Below are 21198 nucleotides of genomic sequence, written 5' to 3'. Positions count from 1 at the left end.
ATGTTCGATTTATTATTTCATTCTATTATTGCTGTAGTGTAGCAGCCGAAGCCCTCCTTTGCCAACGCCGCATTGTTCACCGCTCTGCAACGGCCTACCACCCTCAAACGACTGGCATTACTGAACGGTTCAATCGCACATTGAGCGACATGATCGCCATGTATGTTGCCTCTGACTACTCAAATTGGAACCGCATTCTCCCATTTGTGATATATGCTTACAACACTGCCAAACAGAGCACAACTGGCTTCTCTCCCTTCGTTCTTCTTTACGGCGGCGAGCCTACCTGTACCATGGATACCGTGCTTCCGTATCGCCCCGATGTCTCCGAGTCTCTTACCCTTTCTCAAGCAGATCATGAAGAATACCGCCAGCTTGCACGCTTTCTTACAACGCAGGATCAGAATCGCCAGAAACACCTTCGCGCCCCTACCAGTCCGCTTCCATCTTATACCCTAGACTCGCTCCTGTGGCTTTGGGTTCCTTCAACGAGTCCCGGTCTCCCCACGAAACTGATTTCAAAGTACCAAGGCCCGTACCGTGTCGTCTGCCAGACCTCTGAACCGCTTTCGCCGCCCCAAGGTGCGCGCCGTCGCGGCCGTGAAACAGTGCACGTCGACCGCCTCGAGCCTTACTACGATCCGCCTACCGTGTGTGCTCCCAAAGTCGGCAGGATGCCTCCTTTTTCGCCTGGAGGTAATCGTAGTGTAGCAGCCGCGCTCTCTCACTGTGGGGAACTGTGTGGGTGAAAGATAACGACGATTCAGAGCGTGAAGCTCGCTCGCAGCCAGAACCTTCGCCTGGAGCTTTGCTGGACGTTGGAAGACGACCAAGGTACTGCTGAACCACAACACCCTCTTACATTGTTTTCATTTTCTATTTTGTCATTTTTATTTTGCTGTCGGCTGCCTCCAAAGGTCGGTTAGCATACCGATATTAACTTGAAGAAAAGAAGCAGTAGAGATTTCGGTCTAAAAATCAGCCCTCTCATTCATAAGAATAAGGCAGGGAAACAACAAAAGACGCACATATATCCGGTTTGATTATTTTAGGCCTTTAAAAATTCATCTTCATCAGCTGGAGAAATGACATCGCATTCCTCAGGACATAACTTTCTGATCGCCTTAACCATCACCAACAATTCTGCGAGGGATATAGGCCCGAGGAGATGGCTGGCAGGGTAGGTGGGCTGATTTACCTGAGTCCAGATAGAATGAATTACTTCCAACGCCAGTCTTTTCTTCACAATTTGCAGCATCAGGAGCAGCTATACTGTACGACAGGTATTGCGCTAAGTGGTCCTATACCACTCTTCCTGAGCACTTACGCACAAATAAATACTTAAGTTTTCTCTCCTGCCACAAAATATTACGCTTTGAGTATCCACTATATATCGTTCCTCCAGAAGTTTTACGCAGCCATCCAAGTCACTGACTTGATATCTTATTTAGCTTTCTTGAATGCTGTTTTCTTTGTTATTTGTTATTTGCTTAATTGCTTAGCGAGGGCCTCGATTCTGGCAGCCTTGATGCCATAGGAAGCATCAGAGGGTTCTCACATCTTCCACCCTCTCCGTTCGATGACGTTTACGTCACACCTGCGATAACTCAGGACGTTCTACGTCCGCCGCTTATGAACGTGGGTGGCGCTGATGAACACTCTCAAGGTTAGGTTACTTGTAAACATAAATACTCCCGAAAGCAGAAGGTTTGACAGCCGTCGCCGTAGCTCAGAGGTAGAGCACCGGACGCGTAATTCGGAGGTCGTGGGCTCGAATCCCACCGGCGGCATGTGGTTATTTTTTCTTCTGCTTTTCTAGTGAATTAGCTTGAAGCGATGACATATTCTAAACTGATCAACACCACAAAATAAATAAATAAATTAAAAAAAATAATAAAAAAATCCCCTGTGCCCCTTGGTTTCTGTGGCTGTTGGCTTCTGTCATATTTACAACGAGCCCCTCATTCCCCTTCCTTGTTTGCTTAATTGCTTAGCGAGGGCCTCGATTCTGGCAGCCTTGATGCCATAGGAAGCATAAGAGGGTTCTCACACAGCTTCCACCCTCTCCGTTCGATGACGTTCTACGTCACACCTGCGGTAACTCAGGACGTTCTACGTCCGCCGCTTATGAACGTGGGTGGCGCTGATGAACACTCTCAAGGTTAGGTTACTTGTAAACAGAAATACCCCCGAAAGCAGAAGGTTTGACCGCCGTCGCCGTAGCTCAGAGGTAGAGCACCGGACGCGTAATTCGGAGGTCGTGGGTTCGGATCCCACCGGCGGCATGTGGTTGTTTTTTCTTCTGCTTTTCTAGTCAATTAGCTTGAAGCGATGACATATTCTAAATTGATCAACACCACAAAATAAATAAATTAATGTAAAAAAAATAATAAAAAAAATCCCCTGTGCCCCTTGGTTTCTGTGGCTGTTGGCTTCTGTCATATTTTTATCCGAGGTCAGCCAGCAGCGCAAGCAGCACCGTTTAAATCATAATACGCCGGCATTAGGGAGTATGTGGGTCGGATTTCATTAGGCAATACCGCGAGTAGGGAATTGAGATGTGCAGGCAGAGATATTATTACTGCTTGTTTCGTGTCTGTTTTCTGCACATAATTCGCAGATGGCGAAAGCCTGCGGTGTTGCTCGAACGTTGGACATTACAGAATTTCTGCGAACCACTACAATCATCATGTCACTGAAACGATGAAGAGGCTTAAAATCGCGACCTCGCGAGGCTGGCACATTCCCCGTGCGCGTGCAAGCGTTCTGACCCGGTTCCATTTCAGAGCCGAGTCTTCTCTAGGTGCTGCCCATCGTCGCCTCTTCGTCTCTATTCAGGGCTACTGTGCAACCTCAGCTAGCAAGGCATTTCCACCCAGAGTTCACGTAAGTATCCTTGCAGCCGTCATCGCGTCCACAGTGACGGCCTTTGAAGGTGCCACCAGACGCAGTGCCGCAAAGCTTTTCTTCTGTTTCCTTTTCGGGCGCAGGCAGACACTCTTATGCAGTCTGAAGCACCGAACATGTGCTGCGGCCATGCCCGCGAGCCCTCAAGTCTGGAAAGCCAGCACCCCTCCAAAGTCCGGGAAGCGGGAGCTCAAGTTTCGCGCTCGCCCAGTTCATGCAATTGGTCCGGTAAGCCACGGGCCCCCTAAATTTCAGAAGCGCCGAATTCCGCTAGAAGTTGCGTGGACCTCACGCGCTTCGCAATATGCGCCGGCATTCTCGAAAGGTTTCTCGCTCGGAGCCCCATTCACTACACCGGCGTTCTTTGCATTCTGCAACTAGCGCAATACTACGATCATCGCAACGTTTACTGGCGCTTGATAATGCCCCGGACAGCTTTCCGTAAGTTGGGCTGTCCGCCAGAGCAGAAATCGATGCGCTAAATACGATTTGACCCGCGAGCTTCGGGGTAAGAAAGGCTGTCTGGGGATACGGTTGTGTTCAGGCCCATTCATTTGTCTTATTTGTCTCAGACCTTAACCTTTGCAGGTGGAGATAGGCGGTTTAGCCACGCGCGCGTTCTTTCGCCGCGCTGCATTAACCAACGTGGCAGCATAGACGTGAATCCCAAGAAGACGTAGGGACACGTCACGTGATGCCTGCTCCACGAGCAAATGCTTCGTTGTGTGAATCTACTTAACGGTGCTTTCATGCTGGGCATAATCGTGGTGACACCAGAAACGCGAGAGCGTACCACTAGGTACAGGTACAGCCTCTTGCTACACACACAGCACTATTAGCTTATTTGGAGAAGGAAATCGTTCCTTGCTGCCCATCCTGTGTTGTGTGCTCATGTCATTCTCGACAGAACCTCTCGGCAGAAATTGCCAACGCGAGGACAGTTCACAAAAATGCCGATATGACCATGACACCGAGGTTCGCCAGTTGCTTCAATGGCAGCCTTGTTGTGTTTACAAACCCACTTTCTCTATTCAGTGACAATTGCGACTAACTTCCCCTTGGAGGTGGATGATAGGAAATTCTGCTCTTTTCTTTAATGCTTTTCTCGGGTGACTGATCTGCGCATGCGGCTCAAGAAAGCTGTTGTTTCGACATCGCAAGCCATCCTTGCCTTCATTCGCTCTGGACCTGCCAAAGATGTCCCCCTGGCGCCGATCACCGACTATTTAAAGACCGTCAACTTCGTGGACCGTTGCAGTCAGCGGCAAACCTTTGTCCCGGTCTAAACGTTTGCTTCGCTTTTGGCAGGTGAGCTCTGCAAGCCAGGGGACAGTATCAGCCGGAAAGCGGCTCGTATCTTCAACGGCTATCACCTTCGCAACTGCTTCGGGTGACTGATCTGCGCATGCGGCTCAAGAAAGCTGTTGTTTCGACATCGCAAGCCATCCTTGCCTTCATTCGCTCTGGACCTGCCAAAGATGTCCCCCTGGCGCCGATCACCGACTATTTAAAGACCGTCAACTTCGTGGACCGTTGCAGTCAGCGGCAAACCTTTGTCCCGGTCTAAACGTTTGCTTCGCTTTTGGCAGGTGAGTGTTGGTTACACCTGTTGTAATTCATCACTTTTCGTGTTTTGCCGCTGACTGCACCATGTCTTCTTTGTGTACTTCTTGCTCAAAAGCCATACCGAAAGATGGGAAATTTATGACTTGCTGTGCCTGTGAGGGCGAATTTCACTTGGGGAAAAACTGCTCGTCAGTTACTGATAACGCCTACAAGAAGATGAGTACGGTAACACGTGAAACATGGAAGTGTCCTTCATGCAAGGATGATTCGGTGGCGCAACCTGACGTAGCATCCAACCCCGATGGTGGTTCGTTCTCGCAGCAACTGTCTGCTCTGAATGTGAAGCTGGATACTTTGACTACCACTGTATCAGCACTGATGGGGAAAATGGAAGAACTGTTGTTGGTCAAGGAAGCTAGTGAAAAGGTTGCTTCAGCAGTCGAGGACATACAGTCAGCTATTGACTTCCTTTCGTCACGGTATGACTCTGTGCTTGCTGGAGTGACCACTAATCAGGCTGAGCTTGCAGATCTTCGGTCACAAGTTCAATCACTGTCTTCAACAGTAGTTTCCCAGAAAGAAGTGATTGACAGGATGAGTGGAGAGATAAATGATCTCGAACAATACAGCAGACGATGTAACTTCGAGATTCACGGCCTTCCGGTCAAATCTGATGAAAACTTGCACACTTTCTTAAGTACCTTAGCAGGCAAACTAAACATTACCGATTTTCAACCAGCAGATATCTCAGCAGTCCATCGGCTACCGTCCAGAGGCGACTATATCCCACCGATCCTAGTACAGACTCAGTCGGTTTCTGTTAAGCAGAAATGGCTCGGAGCTCGGAAGGGCCTTCCTGATTTGGTGCAAGACGACCAGTCTCCTCGGCTGTTTTTTAACGATAACCTGTCTCGGGTTAATCGCGAGCTGTTCCGACTAGCAAGGTCTCGGGGCAAACAAAAGGGTTTTGAGTTCGTCTGGACCAAAAATGGGAAGGTCCTTGCAAAGCGGTCCGAAGGCGCACCTCTCATTCGCATCAACAAGTTTTCGGATCTTGAGAAACTAACATAACCATGTCTGATACAGGTTTCGTGAAGTGTTCCGATTTTTCTGAAGTCCGGAAGTTCTTTCAGTATCAAACAGGCAATTCATTTCAGTTTACTCATGTTAATATTCGCAGTATACGGAAACACTGGGACCATTTTTGTGCGTTAATTCACCCTTTTCACTTAAGTTTTGACGTCATTGCTCTCACGGAAGTGAACGCTTCGTCAGACGTGTTACTACAGTTCTCGCTGCCAGGCTACCAGTTATATTCTTACACTCGTTTACAAAGAATGGGAGGAGGAATCGCAGTTTTTGTTAAGGATTCTTGGTCCGTTTCTGAAATTAGTGTTCCTTTCACTCAAGCAGAAGTAGTTGCGCTCCGCCTAAGTACACCTTGGTTGTCGCTGGTTCTTCTCACAATTTACCGCCCTCCGTGTTCTAACGGTCGAATCTTTTTAGCTGAGCTAGATTTTGCATTATCATCGTTCTCCCGCGAAGAACACGTGTGCATTATCGGTGATATGAATATCGATATTTTACGCCCCACTGTGTCAACGGTCGCAGATTATCTGGACACTTTATCAAAGTGGGGGCTAGCGACTACAATCCACAGCCCTACACGTGAGGAATACTTAGCTGGGCAGCTGGTCGCGTCTTGCATCGACCACATCAACGTGCGTTCTCAAAACCTGTCGGTGCGGTCTGCTGTGGTTGAGGTCAAGCTTGCAGACCACTATTTCATTTGTTGCTCGTTAACAGATAGTTCCAGCCATCCTGCATCTATGCACAGCCAGCAAAAGGTCTCAGTACTTGATTATAAGCGTCTTGACGAAAGAATAGCAAAGCATGATTGGGATTCTTTTATACACAGTGTGTCCCCTGCGGACCTATATGATCGGTTCGTCGATGTTTTTCGTTCACACAAAGCAGAATCTTCCCGCATGGTGAATGTTAAACAACGAAATTTAGACAATAAGTGGATGTCTCCCGCAATATTGGCAGCCATTAAAGAGAAGGATCTGCTCTGGGCTCGATCAAGACGTGCCCCAAACTGTTCTCAGCTACGACTGCAGTTTAAACATGAACGAAACCGTGTCAACGCCATGATCCGTCTGGCCAAGCGCAACCACTTTAGGTCTCAGTTTAATGACGCACGTTTTAACAGCAAGAAAACATGGTCATTGGTGAATAGTCTGAAAGGAGGGAGCGCTGCTATCTACAATGATACATATTTCATCTCGCATTTTCATAAAGATGGACAGAGCATTGCGAATGACTTCAACAAATTTTTTTCTCTGGTCTCTGGTGCATCTCGAACCCCTCCTACCGACTGTCCTATGCCTCTCAGTGTGATGGAATCTGCTTTCCTTCCTGATATTACTGAAAGTGATTTAAGGTGTATACTTTTCAGTCTTAAACGTAGCAAATCTCCTGGTCATGACGGCCTCACGATTTCTGAATTGTGCAGAAATTTTGAAGTAATTAAAGGTGTTCTACTAGTTATCCTTAACACTATCATTTCTACTGGTATAATACCTGCTTCAATGAAAACTGCTAAAGTTATACCTTTGTACAAGGGTGGCTCCAGAAACATTATGAGTAATTACCGACCTATCTCTATTCTACCATGCATTGGCCAAATTTTTGAGAAGCATCTATTACTCACCATGACGAATTTTTTGAATACGCACAGTGTTCTATCACCTTGTCAGTACGGCTTTATAGCAGGAAAAGGAACAACGGTTCTTCTTGAAGAATTCTCTGACGTGCTAAATTCAGCTTTTGATAAGAATCAAGTCGCATGTTCTCTTTTTCTGGACGTTAGCAAGGCTTTTGATAGCATCTGCCACGTTCTTTTGCTTGATAAACTTTCTGCGCTGGGATTTCGAGGTTCGTTTTTGGAACTGCTTACTAACTTTTTACAAGATAGGCGCCAATATGTGTCGATTTCAAGATTCCATAGCGATTTCACGGCAATTGCCTCTGGAGTCCCGCAAGGTTCTATATTAAGTCCTTTATTATTCAATCTATACGTTAACGACCTTGCTAACAGTGTGCCATCTTTGCTGTTTCAGTATGCTGATGACACTGTTATTGTTGCATGTGCAAAGAAATACACTGATGCTGTTACAGCATTACAGATAGCTGCTATTAAAGCCATGGACTGGTTTAAGTTTAATCTTATTAATGTTAATACTTCTAAAACAAAACTGATCTGTTTTCATAACCCATTAAAACAAGTTGAATTAACTGACCTTGTTTATTTGCATACTTCCTCTTGTCTTAATTGCAACTGTGTACCAGTTGAATATGCGCATTCGGTCAAATATCTTGGCCTGACCTTCGACAGTGATCTCTCTTGGAAATCGCACCTTTCTTTTGTTTGCCAAAGGCTTCGTGCTGTATCGTGTGTCCTGTATAACATTAGATATTTTATGCCTTTTTCTGTCCGTAAATGTGTTGTACATGCTCTAGCCTATAGTGTACTTAGGTACGGAATTACTGTTTATGGTCACTGCACGGTTCGCTGGCAACATAGGGTGAATTCGCTTTTGCGTTTGCTTCTAAAGAATATTGCTTACGACCTGTCCATTGGTAATGACATTGATATTTTTAGAAGACTAAAGCTTCCAAGTTTTAACTCTTTATTAACAGAAACTATTGTGCTAAAACACTTCTGGTACAGTCAGTTCACCGTTCCATATGTCCCTGCTCGGGATTTAAGACCAAAATACCGCTACTGCATTCCTCGCTCCTCAACCCGGTACGGTAAGCGCACACGTCATTACTATGTACCTGCCTGTTTCAATAGCTTGCCTCCTACTGTACTCCGCATGAAAACTAAATACACCCTGAAAAAAACTTTGCGGTATGTCTCCGTGTTGCTTCCTGCCCCGTAGTTATTTCAGCTATTTACTGTATTAATTTCAAATCACTGTAATCTTTCTTGATGTTGTAATAGTTATATATTTGTTTCATTCTATTTGGTGACCATTTTCTTTTTTTGCAAAGTTCATTGCAACGTCTCTATTTTCCTTTGTTTTGCCAATGTTAGCTGTCTGCCAGGCGCTGCCACTCAAGCCCTTTGAGGCTTTGGTAGGCCTGATTTATGTTGTCTGGCAATTGACGTGAATAAAAGTTCTATCTATCTATCTATCTATCTATCTATCTATCTATCTATTTCTCGTAGCAAAGAAAAGCGCCGATGCACCCAGTGCTTTTATGTCTCGGATACGACTTCGCGCAAAAGAAACAAAAAACATGCACCAGCTTCTTCTTCCTCCTCTGGCGTTTCAATATCTAGAAAGGGATGCTCTGTTCCATACTTGCCTCTTGCTCAGGTCATTCTGGTTGACGCACTGGCATCGGAGCACGCCATGGTCATCTCCCAGCACTACGCTTTCGCGGTCGAGGACGGGAACCAACCGTTGGGCACGGCATCGCCACGGCACCAGCCCGAGCGTTTAGGGTGAGTGCGCTTGCAGACAAATTGAAAGGCCCTTCTTATTAACAAGCTCCGCACGTTGAACGTCCCCGCAATATATGCAATCACTGGACGCAATGCCACCATCTCTGGACCCATTTGTGGACTTCTAAAACCATCCCTTGCGAAACGGATCTTAACACAACCACGAGGCTGTGCTAACTGCCGTCTTATGAAACTTTATAACTAGCAGAAAGTAATCCTGTGCAGAAAACTAGTTAATAGGATTGGGTGGCTGATTGTTAACGTAAGGAAGGGAACCAGTGATGCATGGTGAAGCGTCACGCAGCTCCTTCCGCGGATGTTCGGCAGAAGCGAACAGAATGAGCTTCTTGTGGCCCCCGGTCACTGCGGTGTCCTGCTGGACGGCTGTATTGTCCTTCAGAGGACGAGGGTATGTTAAATACGACGCCATCGTAACGGACCTTTTCATGCTGTACACGCAAGTGTGGTGTTTTGCGGTGCTGTTTGTACTAAAGGTGTCGGCCTTGACCTGAATTATCGACAAAGTAGTCCGCACGGCCACAGAATCGCTGGCACTATGGATAAAGAGAAAGCGCTTCGTATCTCTCATGCTCGGCTTACAGCGTACGTCTGGCCGCCACGCGTTCGCAAGAGCTCAGACCTGAAATGACACTGAAATGAACGGGTCGCTTTATAGTCTTGCGAGCGCTGTTTAAATAACAACAACCACCTGAGCTCTCCGTCGATGACCTGTTTAAAGCCATGCCACTAATGCGCAGGGCCTCCTTAGGGTTGGACTCCAAAGCGTGCCACTTGAGTACGCCAGCGAGCTGGGTCATTCGCATGATCAGGCCTCCGGCACTGAACTCGGACCAGACTCAAGCACCCTACTTCAGCGTCGTTGGTGCAGCCGTGCTGGGCCTAGCTTGCTGCTTCAGCCACCTTGGCGAGGAAACCGACTGGTCACTGCCCTCTGCTTCGAAGGCTGCTGTCAACGGGGAACGGAGCAGCGGGGTGAAAGGCGGGGCGAAAACCGCCCGAGAGTTCCTGCGCTCAAAGACAGCAGCCCAAGGCGGACCCCGTCCGCGTGTTGCACTAGTCGGCGACTGCGGATTTGCTGCTGCGGCACCAGGTATTCACAAGGGGTAATTGGAGGTGGCTGGTCGATCGCTTCTTACTGCTCAATATAAGAGGGTTCTCCCTGGTATGGAGGAATTCTCCGGGGGGAGGGCTCATGGCGGGGGCGGCCGCGAGGGAAAACGCACCACACTTCTTGCTGTTGCCGCTTTCTGCTGCTGCTCCTGTTTCTACCGGCAGCGCTCTCTGCGAGCTTCTTCTAAATCGTAGCCGGGAGTACTTGTATAGCGGCGCTACTGTGAGCGGGGAGACCTGGACACCTCGAATGTTCTGCGGAAGAGACATTTGGCAGAGGGGAATTGCAGTGCAGGTGGCTCGACTGGTGTGCTAATAAGTCTCCCGGCGGACATCTTGTCGAGAGTGTAGCGTAGGAGCGGCCCTCTTTCCACCCACTTCCGGTCGGTAATTCTGCGACCAAGAAGAACACCCCAAAGCTGAAATGGCGGAGCTTGCATCCAGCGGTGCGAGCCTGGACACATTGCACCCTCCATTCCAAAACGTTTCAGGTGGCGGTGACGCGTCGCTACAAAAGCGGGATGCCCGCGACGCCACTTTTTCCGAATAAAAGGTCATTTTCCATCGAAATGCTTTCAGGCGGGCCTTTTCACCGATCAAGTCTTCGAGAAGCGATCTACAGAGCAAATTCAGCAACGATGGGAGATTTGTTAGCAAGAAAATTTCGTTTATAGATGGGGCATAACTGATTTTTTCATGATCTTACGCTACATTTATAACGTTATTATCATGTTGTGATGTTGGTGCGCTGTACTTATGTTGCGTTATCCTGGCGAGCCTTTGCGCCAATGAAGGCTTCGAGTACCGAACTGCCCAGCAAATTGAGATATGATTTGGAGGTTTCTATCCAGGACATTTTGCGGCGTGACCTACAGTGACCGGTCTCGCCGCATCGCCTGGTCCTTGCGTCCACCATACTGCGCATGCGCGGGGAGCGACTGACGTCACTGCGCACAGCTGGCGCGCCTCGCCGCGCTCGCTCGCCGCTGACGCTGCTCTCGCCAGAGCAGAGCCACGTGATGTCACTGTTCAAGCTACGTATATGCTGGCATAGCAGAGCTAAGCCACCGCCAATTTTTTTTTTAGAGTAGGGTACTAACTGATTTTTTTATGTTACGCTACAATGATCACGGTATCGTGTTGTGATGATGTTGCGCTATCCTGTTATACGCTGTCTAGGATTTATAGTTTGTCAACTAGTCCACCATGTTCTTTTCTAACCTCTCGTCTGCAGCTACTCACCTGCGCAGCTTTATATGAAGTGTGTACAATATGACCAAATGTATAGTCCTGCTCAATATGAGAGAAAAATAAGTCTGGGGATTTATTCATAGACATCTGCTTGATTAAGTGGACCAGCCCAGTTGTTAAAGTTACCAGAAATATTGCGAATTTGTCCAAAACCTTTGTCGCTCTCACATTCACCTCACGTACAGTGACCACGCAGGTCACCCGTAGGGTCTACTGCAGGAGAGCTGAAGACCGTAGTTCAAAGCATTAAGCACACAAAGCGGGGTCTGTGATGATTATCATCTACGGACAGAATGAACGTTTGGGGGTGCCATGATCCACGGCATAAGTATTTTTAAATCAGTTTCAGTGGTTCATTTTATTTTGTCACTGTTAGTACGCGGTGGGCTTGTAAGGGGGTAGAGGCATTTATTTTATATAGGTCGACTTAGTGTTACTCAGGGGAGGCGTCTTCTCCTTGGAAGTAACGGATTCGTTGCGTCATAATATTCTTATCGCCCCTACATTCGACAAACAAGCGACGCAAGTGGTTTGAAGCACCTGCGCATATTATTTGTGCTTATATACGGGAACCCGCAAGTAAGATCTGTAGCCGAGTGATCCATTAGCGCAATAACGGGACAGTGCTGATAGCACTGGCACAATCGCTTTCATGCACTGAGTGCAGCTTTGGGTTTGGATTTTAAATGCGTTCTTACTGCAGGATATGACGGTTGTACTTTCTAGGTCGCGGTAAAAGAGTAGAGATTTCCGCTTCCAGGCGCCTTTTCACAAGCATGGCGTGGGCGACTCCTACAGGATTCCCCTTGACCGGACGTTGAATTGCTTATCGAGCTGTCCTGTTTAGTCGCAGTGATGTGCTCAGGACGAACTGGTGGGCTAGTTGGTCACACATACCGAATGAATGTCGCCGCGCAAGAAAGAGGCGAACACTGACTGAAAACGCACCACAAAGCGCCAGTCGCAGTGACGCGAACGTCGAAAGCTGGTGAACCTCTTCTTACGGCAGCAGCTACTCGAAAGACAGTTGCGAGACTTTTGGGATTCGGCGCAATCCGATGAATTCTACCGACCACTCACAGCCGCGCTACAAACAGCGCGAAAAGAACAACCATCTAGGTGTTTGTGTGTCATCCGTATGCAGAGCACTCCTGACGTTGAATTCCATGACAAATTACTGTGAACGCTGAGAAATATCAAAAATACCTAATCTTCGCCGATTACGTCGTCAGGGCGGTCTTTACAGATCGTACAAAAAAACAAAAACTTTGATTTCTTCGTATTGCACGCAGCCCTATCATGGCGTGAGTGGTGATTACGAAGACGAGAACAACGTTCTCGAAGTCATACTAGTTGTTTTTCAGGTGGCTGTCGTTTTCTCTGCTGAACAACGCGAACATCAGCTCTGCTTTACAAAACACGCAAAGATGACCCGCACAATTAATTTGTAGTCAACTAAAAAGATTGGTGGGGCTTAGCTTTGCTTAAGCCTGGTAGGTTGCGAAAGCGAGCGCAGCGCCTCTAACGAAAGGACGCGGCACGCCGCGTCTAAATAAGGAAGGCAGTGCGCCGCGTCTACAGATCACGCGTGGCTACCGGCCGCCGCTGCGCGACGACTCGACTTGGTATCCCATCTCTCACCCTTGTTTGGTGTCACGCTATGACGTCAGTAGGCGTGGCATGACGTCATAGGTCATTCTAATTGTCACGCGTGGCTAACGGCCGCCGCTCCGCGTCGACTCCACTTGGTAGCCCATATCTCACCCTGGTATGACGTCAGAGGTCATTCTAAAGATCAAAAGTGGCTACCGGCCGCCGCTACGCGAAACGCCGTTCATGAGCGCATTATTGCATTCGCAATAAAATCACGGCACACGTTTTTGGTGATGCTAGGTGTATTTGTTTCTATCTTTATTTGAAACGTTTGTGCGCAGTTTCGCCCGAGAAGACCCTGACGTGACTATGCCACCCTACAGCGCTCGCAAGAAACGCATGCCAAACAAATGGTTTTACAGGATTCGCACACAATACATGCATTGAGATCAAGGCAGCTACAACAATCAATACGTATTCACAGTGTCTAATTTTCATGAGCGGATACTAGAAATCAGCGGTGGATTATAGAAATGAAAGAAAACTGTTACGCTTCTATAATAATTTGTACAGTCAAACATTACAGTTGTGCTTGAGTACAAATTGTGCTGAGTCGCACAAAGGCAAATACCATTGTTTCAAATTTCCATCAGTGGCACCGAGAAGACGCTTTGGACTGAGTTTTAGTATCATATCTCAACGAAGATGTGAGGCATGAAATGTGTCGACAATGGTGTGTCACCACCACGGCCAACGCTCATTTTACGGCCATTTCATAGCTGTCGATGGCTGAACATGCAAGAGCCGCTGCCATTCACGTTACGCAGAAGCGTGAGTGCGCCTTATATTGCTTGGTCCCCTACCCAATTTGGAAAGTGGAACTTCCGTAGTTTCACATTTTTTAAGGAGGTATCTATACAAACCCCAAATTTTCAGTAGGGGTTCCTTTTCCTTTACAAACCAGTAGCTTTGACTATGTCCCTGGGCATGCAGCCTTGAGCACCTGGCGCTACGAGGCCTGGACCATTCGAGGAACAGCGGGCTCCGGGGCCAGTTGTGGCACGGAGTGGCGTCACCCGATGAAGCCGTGGGCGAGATTGGCTCCCCGACAAGCACCCCGCCGGAGGCCACTCTTCGATAGCCACCTGGCGTCGTTGAGAGAGAGGACACCGACGCAGCGGTGGACAAGCCACACTTCACCGACGTTCGTTAGCATCGCACCGCCGCGGTAAGCGAGCTGAGTCGCCGTCCTCGCTAAGTTGGCCTTGCATTCGCTTTGTTAGTGTGTGCACTACACGGCTCCTCGCCAAATGCTGACGCGAAGCGCGGCTCGCGCCCTCAGCGCATAGAGCGCGATGTATTTGCTCAAGAAACACTCAATGCCGGAGGTTAAGACCGGTACAAACAGAAAGCGAGACTTAAGCCTATATTCTTCCGTGTGCTGGTGAGCGTCTGTCCAGTGAATTCACACTCACATGCTGTCTTTAGGTGCATATGTACTTTGTTTTTCGTTGCTTTCGTTTAGCGCGCAGTCATATATGAGACGTGTGCGTTCCGCAAAGTGTCTCAATGATCACTGGCGTGGTCCACGGTTACTACACCGCACAGAACTCTTACAGAAATTCATGTTGATTTTTTCATTTCAAGTGTAATGATTTCAGGCATCGCACTCATTTCTGATTGGAGCTTGCGATGCACAGCTGAAGAAATTGGCTGCTGTGCTGTGTTTCCGCTAATATATGTTTTTTTTGTGCTTGAAAAGACTTACTAATTTGTGGTTGCAAGCTTAAAGTGCCTTTGTATATGTTTCATAATACATTCAAACTGCTAAGCAGTGTTTTGGGAAAAAGAAAAATTAAACATCCAGACAGCCACCTTCTTTCCAACGTCTTTTCAACACCACATAGAATGGACCCTTCAACAGGGTGTTACTATTCAGAAAAAAAAAGAGATAAATGTTAGATTTTGGTTGAAACGTGGAACTGTGTAGAGCACGCCATGGCGAACGGCTGCGGCTCCGCGTTTCGGCTTGAGCGTGCGGGAGATGGCGCCAAGAGCCCGCGCAGCTAGAGCAGCACGCTGCCCCGGCTCCGGAACTGGTTACAGGGGGCAACGGTGACGCCGCGAAACGCTGGAACGGGCGCCAAAGGGAAGCGCTCTAAAGAAAATGAAACATCAGGAATGCCGTTTTCTTTGTAATGCCTTTTCAGCACTACATAAAATTTCTGCGTTAATGGTCTCTTAAACAGGCTGTAAGTACCCGGGGGAAAAAAAGATATGTAATAATTTGGTTGAAACATGGAAGAGTTCAGAGCAAGTCGCATCAATTATTTGAGCAAACTGCGCCCCTCTATAATCTCAAGCTAGCATTTAACAAGAAGATCGAGAAAATTTTGGGCACTGTTATAAAATGAAGATATATGCCACTACGACGCATTGGCCAAATTCGAGCTGTTTTTAGGCACCGTGCTCATCTAACTCCAGAGCGTCACGAGCGCCACTAGCGGTGGCACGCGCTTACATAGTGAGAAGGCGGCGCGCGTTCAGTGAGATGGCGACGCTCACTCGCCGGAGCGGCAGTGAGCTAAGCAGAATTTTTTGGTACGCTTGTGATGTTATTGCAGACGCCATTGAACTTCGTAAGGAGAATAACAAATTGTTCTGTTGTATGCTGCCTGGGAATTTACCGGAATTTGCCTAGGACCAAGTCTCACGCGCAACTTACCGACCGAAAATTGACCCGGTAACGTTCTTTTCACTCTGAAACTCGTCGACCTTTTACTTTCATTGCGATTCCGTATAGCACAGCTGACCGTGTGAAATATCTCGCGAAGATAACAGGTCTAGTACTGTCTTCTCAATTTTGAGGTCGGGAGGAAAGCACGCTGTGTGTATGAAAAAGACAAGACAGACATTGTTTACTGCACTCGGTAATGAATTATATCCTATCGCTTCTTCAGAGCACAATATGCGCCCCTTGCCGTGCGGCTGCTGAAAAAGAAATAATTTCTCTTCTTCCGTTTTTTCTTCCCAGCAGCGTATACCTTCTTAAATTCACTCCAAATTATCAGCTTTGAGATAAAAGCTTAAGGTGGGCGCAACATTTTCTATGTGTCGGGCGACATGCTGCTGGTCATCATTAAACGTCATGCAGCAGTAACCACTGCCAAATTTTACGACTGCCTACCTTAGTTCCAGTTATGCGTCGAATCCTTTGTTCTTTTGAATGAACTTGGTTCTTCTGGGTGCTTATAGAGAGCTCGGCTACTATGACATGTTTTTCATATATTTCTGCTCCTGCATCTCAGGGACTTAGACATATTCACCAGATATATTTTCATGCATATCAGCGTTTGAATACAAATTCCTCCTAGAAACTCAAAGCACCAAATCTTGCGGGGAAATGCCGTTTTTTCTGTATCAAAGTCGCGCCGTTCGGCACTGTCCCTTAGCTGGGGAATTCGGGCCACTCGCTTGTCCCATTCGAGCACTTCAATTGTGCCTTCTTGATTGTTTTCTCTAGTAGGAAGGTCTTCGCGTTCTCCCAGTCCCTCGGCTCGCAAGAGGTGATTCAGCCCGTATTTAATGCCTACAAAGTGGTTGAGCATATATTCTACCTTCAGCAGCTTTGCAGTCCCCAAAAAGAACAAACATAAAATATATAGCCCACACAAAAGTATCTCGGAACCATCAGTGTTTTCCTTTTGTCTTGAGGGTGCATCGCGCAGACATGCGCGATGTACTGGGCCAGCACTTCACGCCTGTCTTTCGACAAAATTTCTTTCACGTCAGGTACGTGAAAGGATTCAAAAAGCTTGATGCCGTTAGCCAAGTTGTTTCCTCGAAAAAAAAAAAAATACCGACGATTACGTTACTTCCTAATGCGAAATTTGAGCGCAGCAAAAAGCTGTTTCACCTTTTCGATAGATTGAGGCAAAGAAATCGAGCAACACATGTATGCGCTATCACAGAGTTTTTTTTTTAATTTTCACACGTATTCCTTTAACAAAGATTCCACTAACAGTTCTTGACAGTCATGAATGAAGCTTTGTGGTCGGAGAAATAGACTGATATATGTTCGACTTGGTACACCAATGCTTGATTCTCAAAGACGAGATCTATACAAGTGCCTCGCGAGGTTGTCACAGCCGTGGGACGCGTTACGAGCGAGAGGAACGGGATGTTCTCCCGCATAAGTGTTAGGAAATTGCTGTTTGTCTTTATGTCAACATTAAAGTCCCCCACTACTAACATCGGTGTGGATCGATGGACGGTTAATGCGAGTTGCAGGAAGTGCACGACGTCTTTCGTGAGTGCGGTAGGGGCGAAGTAGGCAGCTACTACCAGCAAGCCGTTGGGCAACTTTGCGGCGCACAGTTCGCCAAGTTCATGTGACGTGCCAAACATTTCGACTGGTATTGCAGAGAGACCTGTGCGCAAGTAGATAGCGACTCCCGCCGCTCTGTTGTGGTCTCTGCGAGCACCACAGCAGTATAGGAAATCTATGATTTCGAGAGGCTCTTCGGGATCCATCCAGGTTTCAGCAAAGCAAAGTACAGAGGAATGGCGCAGAATGTGATCGTGGTGTACGTCCTTGGCATGTGCGGCAAGGGAGCGTACGTTAAGAATGTGGTTGTGAATGATGAATCAAGTGCTGCCAGCGAATGACGCGTCCATTGGCTGTCTGCGTGTGTTACTGATGTGTGGTTAACATGTTAAGCTTCGCCTGTAAGAGTGGAACGCGACAGCGTCTTGCAACGCTGCCAGGGAGTCCACAGAACGCCATCGCCAATTCGGCCGTACGCCTTGCTGGACGGTAAATTTATTTTTTGAGGAAAGGAAATGTATCTCTCTCGCATATCTGGGTGGACACCTGCACCTCGCCGTAAGGGGAAGGGGGAAGATGGGAGTGAACGAAGACGCCGTATTAGCTAGACGCGCCTTTGTTCATTCCAAACCATTCAGCTGGCATTACGGAGTGGCTAGCGTGCTCGTATCGGACTCCGGAGACCCTGGTTCGATTCCCCAACTCGACCAATTTCGTTCTCGGTTTTATAGATTTATGCGGTCTAACTAGAAAGGTTAATTAGGCTATTTCATATTTACATTATTGCATTTCTATCCATCGTGTTCTGTCATTAACCTGTCAATTGTTGGAACTGTCTAGGATGTTCGACACAACGTATATGAAACGAGCAACGTCTTACTGAGTGGGGAAGTGCGTGGTGGTGGTGGGAACGCGGCTTCGTACTTATCTGTTTTTTTTTCAGCAGCCTCTCCTTCCGCGGACGCTGTTGTCGCTGCGGCGCGCGTCTTTCTTTTCTTTTCTTCTGACCTCTTCATTCTCCTCTATATTAATTAGGCTAATTGATTAATTAAGCAATTAACTAAACTCAGTCCAACTTAGTTGCAGCATCACTATACGATCCCTTTGATTGGTTGCATGGTTACTAGCCAAAGTACAATTGGCCCCATTTGAAATTCGCGCACTGTGACGTCACGAGCATTTCGACCAATTGAAAAGCATGACATAGGGGGCGGAGCTGGTTGCGAGGCCGACGCCGACGCCGACGCCGACGACGACGCGAAACCCAGGAACGGACGCCAAAGAGCTGCGCTCTAAAAAAAACAAGCTTCTCAACCCAAAGGCAGACGAAGCAGCGCACAAGTGTTGTCATGTAGTCACGGAAAATCGCCTGCTACGGCGCTGAGCCATCTCACTCGGGACGCCAAACTGGCCGTTGGTGGCGCGGCACGCAGCTCCGCTGGTGGAGGCGCCTCGCGGGAGCACGGTGCCTAAACCGCCGTCTGTAGCTCATATAATGGTAATAAAAGAAAAACAACAGGTGTTAGTCGTGAGTTGCTAACTTGCACAGTTTTCTCAAATACATTGGGTCTTACGTATGCAATAAATAGCAGGTATAAGCCAGGAGGTTTAACTGCGAAGTTCTTTTAGTTTGTGTGGATCATTGCTGCATGAAAAATGAAAAAAATTCGCAGCGCTTCCAACAGATACTGCTCTGTTGTCTTCCTGCATCATAAGTTGCAGTGAGAATTTTCAATGAGAAAATTAATGCCGCAAGTACTGAAAATTTTAGGATGACAGTCTGATGGAAAAAGTTAATGCAAAACCTCCTTCAAATTCCATGCCACCTGTCTCATGCTGTACCTCAACAGAAGTTGCCATTGTGATTAATTTCAGATTACTCACGATAAATCAATTTATTTATAGTAACTTCAAGGGTGACAAGGTAAAAAACGGATTCAAAGAATATATTCGGCCAAACAATAATAAAATAATTACAAAGGTTGATTGATTGTGTAGTAACAGTTAAGGCTATAGTCTATGCGGAAAGGCGATTCGATTCCTTCACGTACCGTGTTTGCTTAATGTAACTGGGCAACGGTGGTTTGTTTCGTAGCCCCATGGCGAAGCCCTTACCGCAGTGCTTAAGCTCTGAATCTTTGTAAAGGAAGGTGAATCCTTGTCTTCGCGTTGTGATACCTTTAGGTCTTTAGAGGTGCCGTAAAGCCTCCCTTAATCCAAAAACCTTCTGCTCGTTTCCTTTGGTAGATTGTATGCGTGGCCGAAATGACAAAAAAAAAACATTTCGTCTGCAGTATGGTGTGCCGTCCATCAGACTATGATAAATACACGCAAAGTTATGATTCTGAAGGTGCATATGTTGAAGGCGTGAATTTGGACGATAAAATATGGTATGAAGAACACAAAGCAGCGAGATGGACAGAATATAGACTAGACATCATTATGAGTGTGCTGCCTTTTCTGTTATGATTAGAATGAAACATACTTAATTTTTTCGCCCTATTTTAATGACTGGATGAGGTAATACTGATTAGGGTCCCAAAGATATGTGCCGTATTAGTGTTTGAAACGAAATAACAATAATGATATCAGAAATTCCACACGTAATTTTGAGGAAGCTGTGCCGAGCCCAAATCATGAGTGCTCCCACATTTCTCGAATTTCTCGCTTTTCCAATGTCTGTGCGTTTCCGAGGCTAACAGTCTGCTATCGCTGTGCGCTCCGCTCCTTTTCCTGTTCACAGATGTGCGCACTGCATGAAGCACCGAAGCGGGAACTGGATTTGTGGTCGCCAGTGTGCATTCGTCAGCAGTGCGCTTGTACGTGGAGGCCTCGTAGGCACCGAGCCCACTGCGCGCTGACGACAGCGACCAGGAGCGTCATAACCAAGCGCTATGTGCGAATTTTAAAGCCTGCCGATAAAGAAGTCCTGCAGTGTCATTTTCAGCGTCTGGATGGGATTTCGTACCTAACATACACCGTCGTTCTCAGTATCAAGTCGTGCTTTTTACGGCATATTTACGGCAACATGCGCAGGAATTTTTTTCTGGCGAACAGCATAAACTCCGCTAGAAGACGATGCAGTTCAAACTGAGAGATTCTGAAGTCTTCATAGGTACTTTCTTTCTAGTTTCACACGCAACTTACCTCGCTGATTTTAACAGCTGATGCAATGCCTTGGTTTTTCAATGTTTGCTAATGTTCACGGATTTTCTAGAGGCCACTCCCATAGTGTTTTGTCTCCGCTTCGGACAGTTTCGCATCCCGCGCTACCACTGCCTGGGACATGTTTCGATGGGGACTCACTGCCTCTTTTGGGTGACATTGATTTAGGAATCTCCCCACATACTTTGACAGAACCTAGGGCAGTGAACGTAGAAGGCAGGAACAATTTTTCTCTGTTAAGGGCATAAAACAGCACGGTTTTATGCTCAAAAATACGAACTTACTTATTCGTTCAGCTTGAAAAAGGTCACGCTATTCAATTTTACATGCTGGTCTTCGGAGACAGCGCACCCTTGCAAAATGCTTCATGAGAGGGTTGAAGTTCTCATGAGCACACTCAACATGCAATGTTGAATTCGAGTTGGTGCCAGAATGGCCTAGTGTTTGTGAATTATTGAGGCTCAGTTGAAACTGATTGGAAAAGTGGCCACCATGCTAGAGATGAGCATTCTCAATAAACTTTCTGCATTGATTTCATGTTGAATTGATGTTGAAATTTCTGGGATGAATCAACACATCATGTTGAATCTCGGCTGTGGTAAAAAACAAACCTTGGAATACATTCGAATTGCGCCAGATGGACCGACTACCGATGAAATTGTTGGCGGTAGATTCACATGTATTGCTGCAATTTCTGGTTAACGTGATTCTGACATCCGCAGTCGTATAGTGCTCCACGCAT

General features: G+C 47.1%; 1 protein-coding gene across 3 annotated transcripts in view; it reads left to right on the top strand.

Moving 5' to 3' along the window:
- The first annotated feature begins 210 nt into the window (after positions 1-210).
- The window catches only part of LOC149357779 (uncharacterized), a 32273-nt gene continuing 11285 nt past the window's right edge, over positions 211-21198 (top strand). The window contains exons 1-6 of one of the 3 annotated variants that reach the window (XM_089584915.1): positions 211-834; positions 2621-2886; positions 2991-3135; positions 8862-8989; positions 9748-10100; positions 13958-14192. In XM_089584915.1, coding sequence (XP_089441041.1) covers positions 3037-3135; positions 8862-8989; positions 9748-10100; positions 13958-14192 — 815 coding nt within the window. In that variant the 5' untranslated portion in view covers positions 211-834; positions 2621-2886; positions 2991-3036. Of the gene's footprint in view, positions 835-2210; positions 2887-2990; positions 3136-4058; positions 4497-8861; positions 8990-9747; positions 10101-13957; positions 14193-21198 lie in introns of those variants that run through there. The other 2 variants (XM_089584914.1, XM_089584916.1) reach the window with 2 other exon arrangements.

This window comes from Amblyomma mixtum, chromosome 3 (assembly GCF_055824585.1).
Source record: "Amblyomma mixtum isolate Tamu chromosome 3, ASM5582458v1, whole genome shotgun sequence".
Classification (NCBI taxonomy): domain Eukaryota; kingdom Metazoa; phylum Arthropoda; class Arachnida; order Ixodida; family Ixodidae; genus Amblyomma; species Amblyomma mixtum.
Note: the sequence above shows the minus strand (reverse complement) of the source record. Positions and strands in the feature narration are given on the sequence as shown.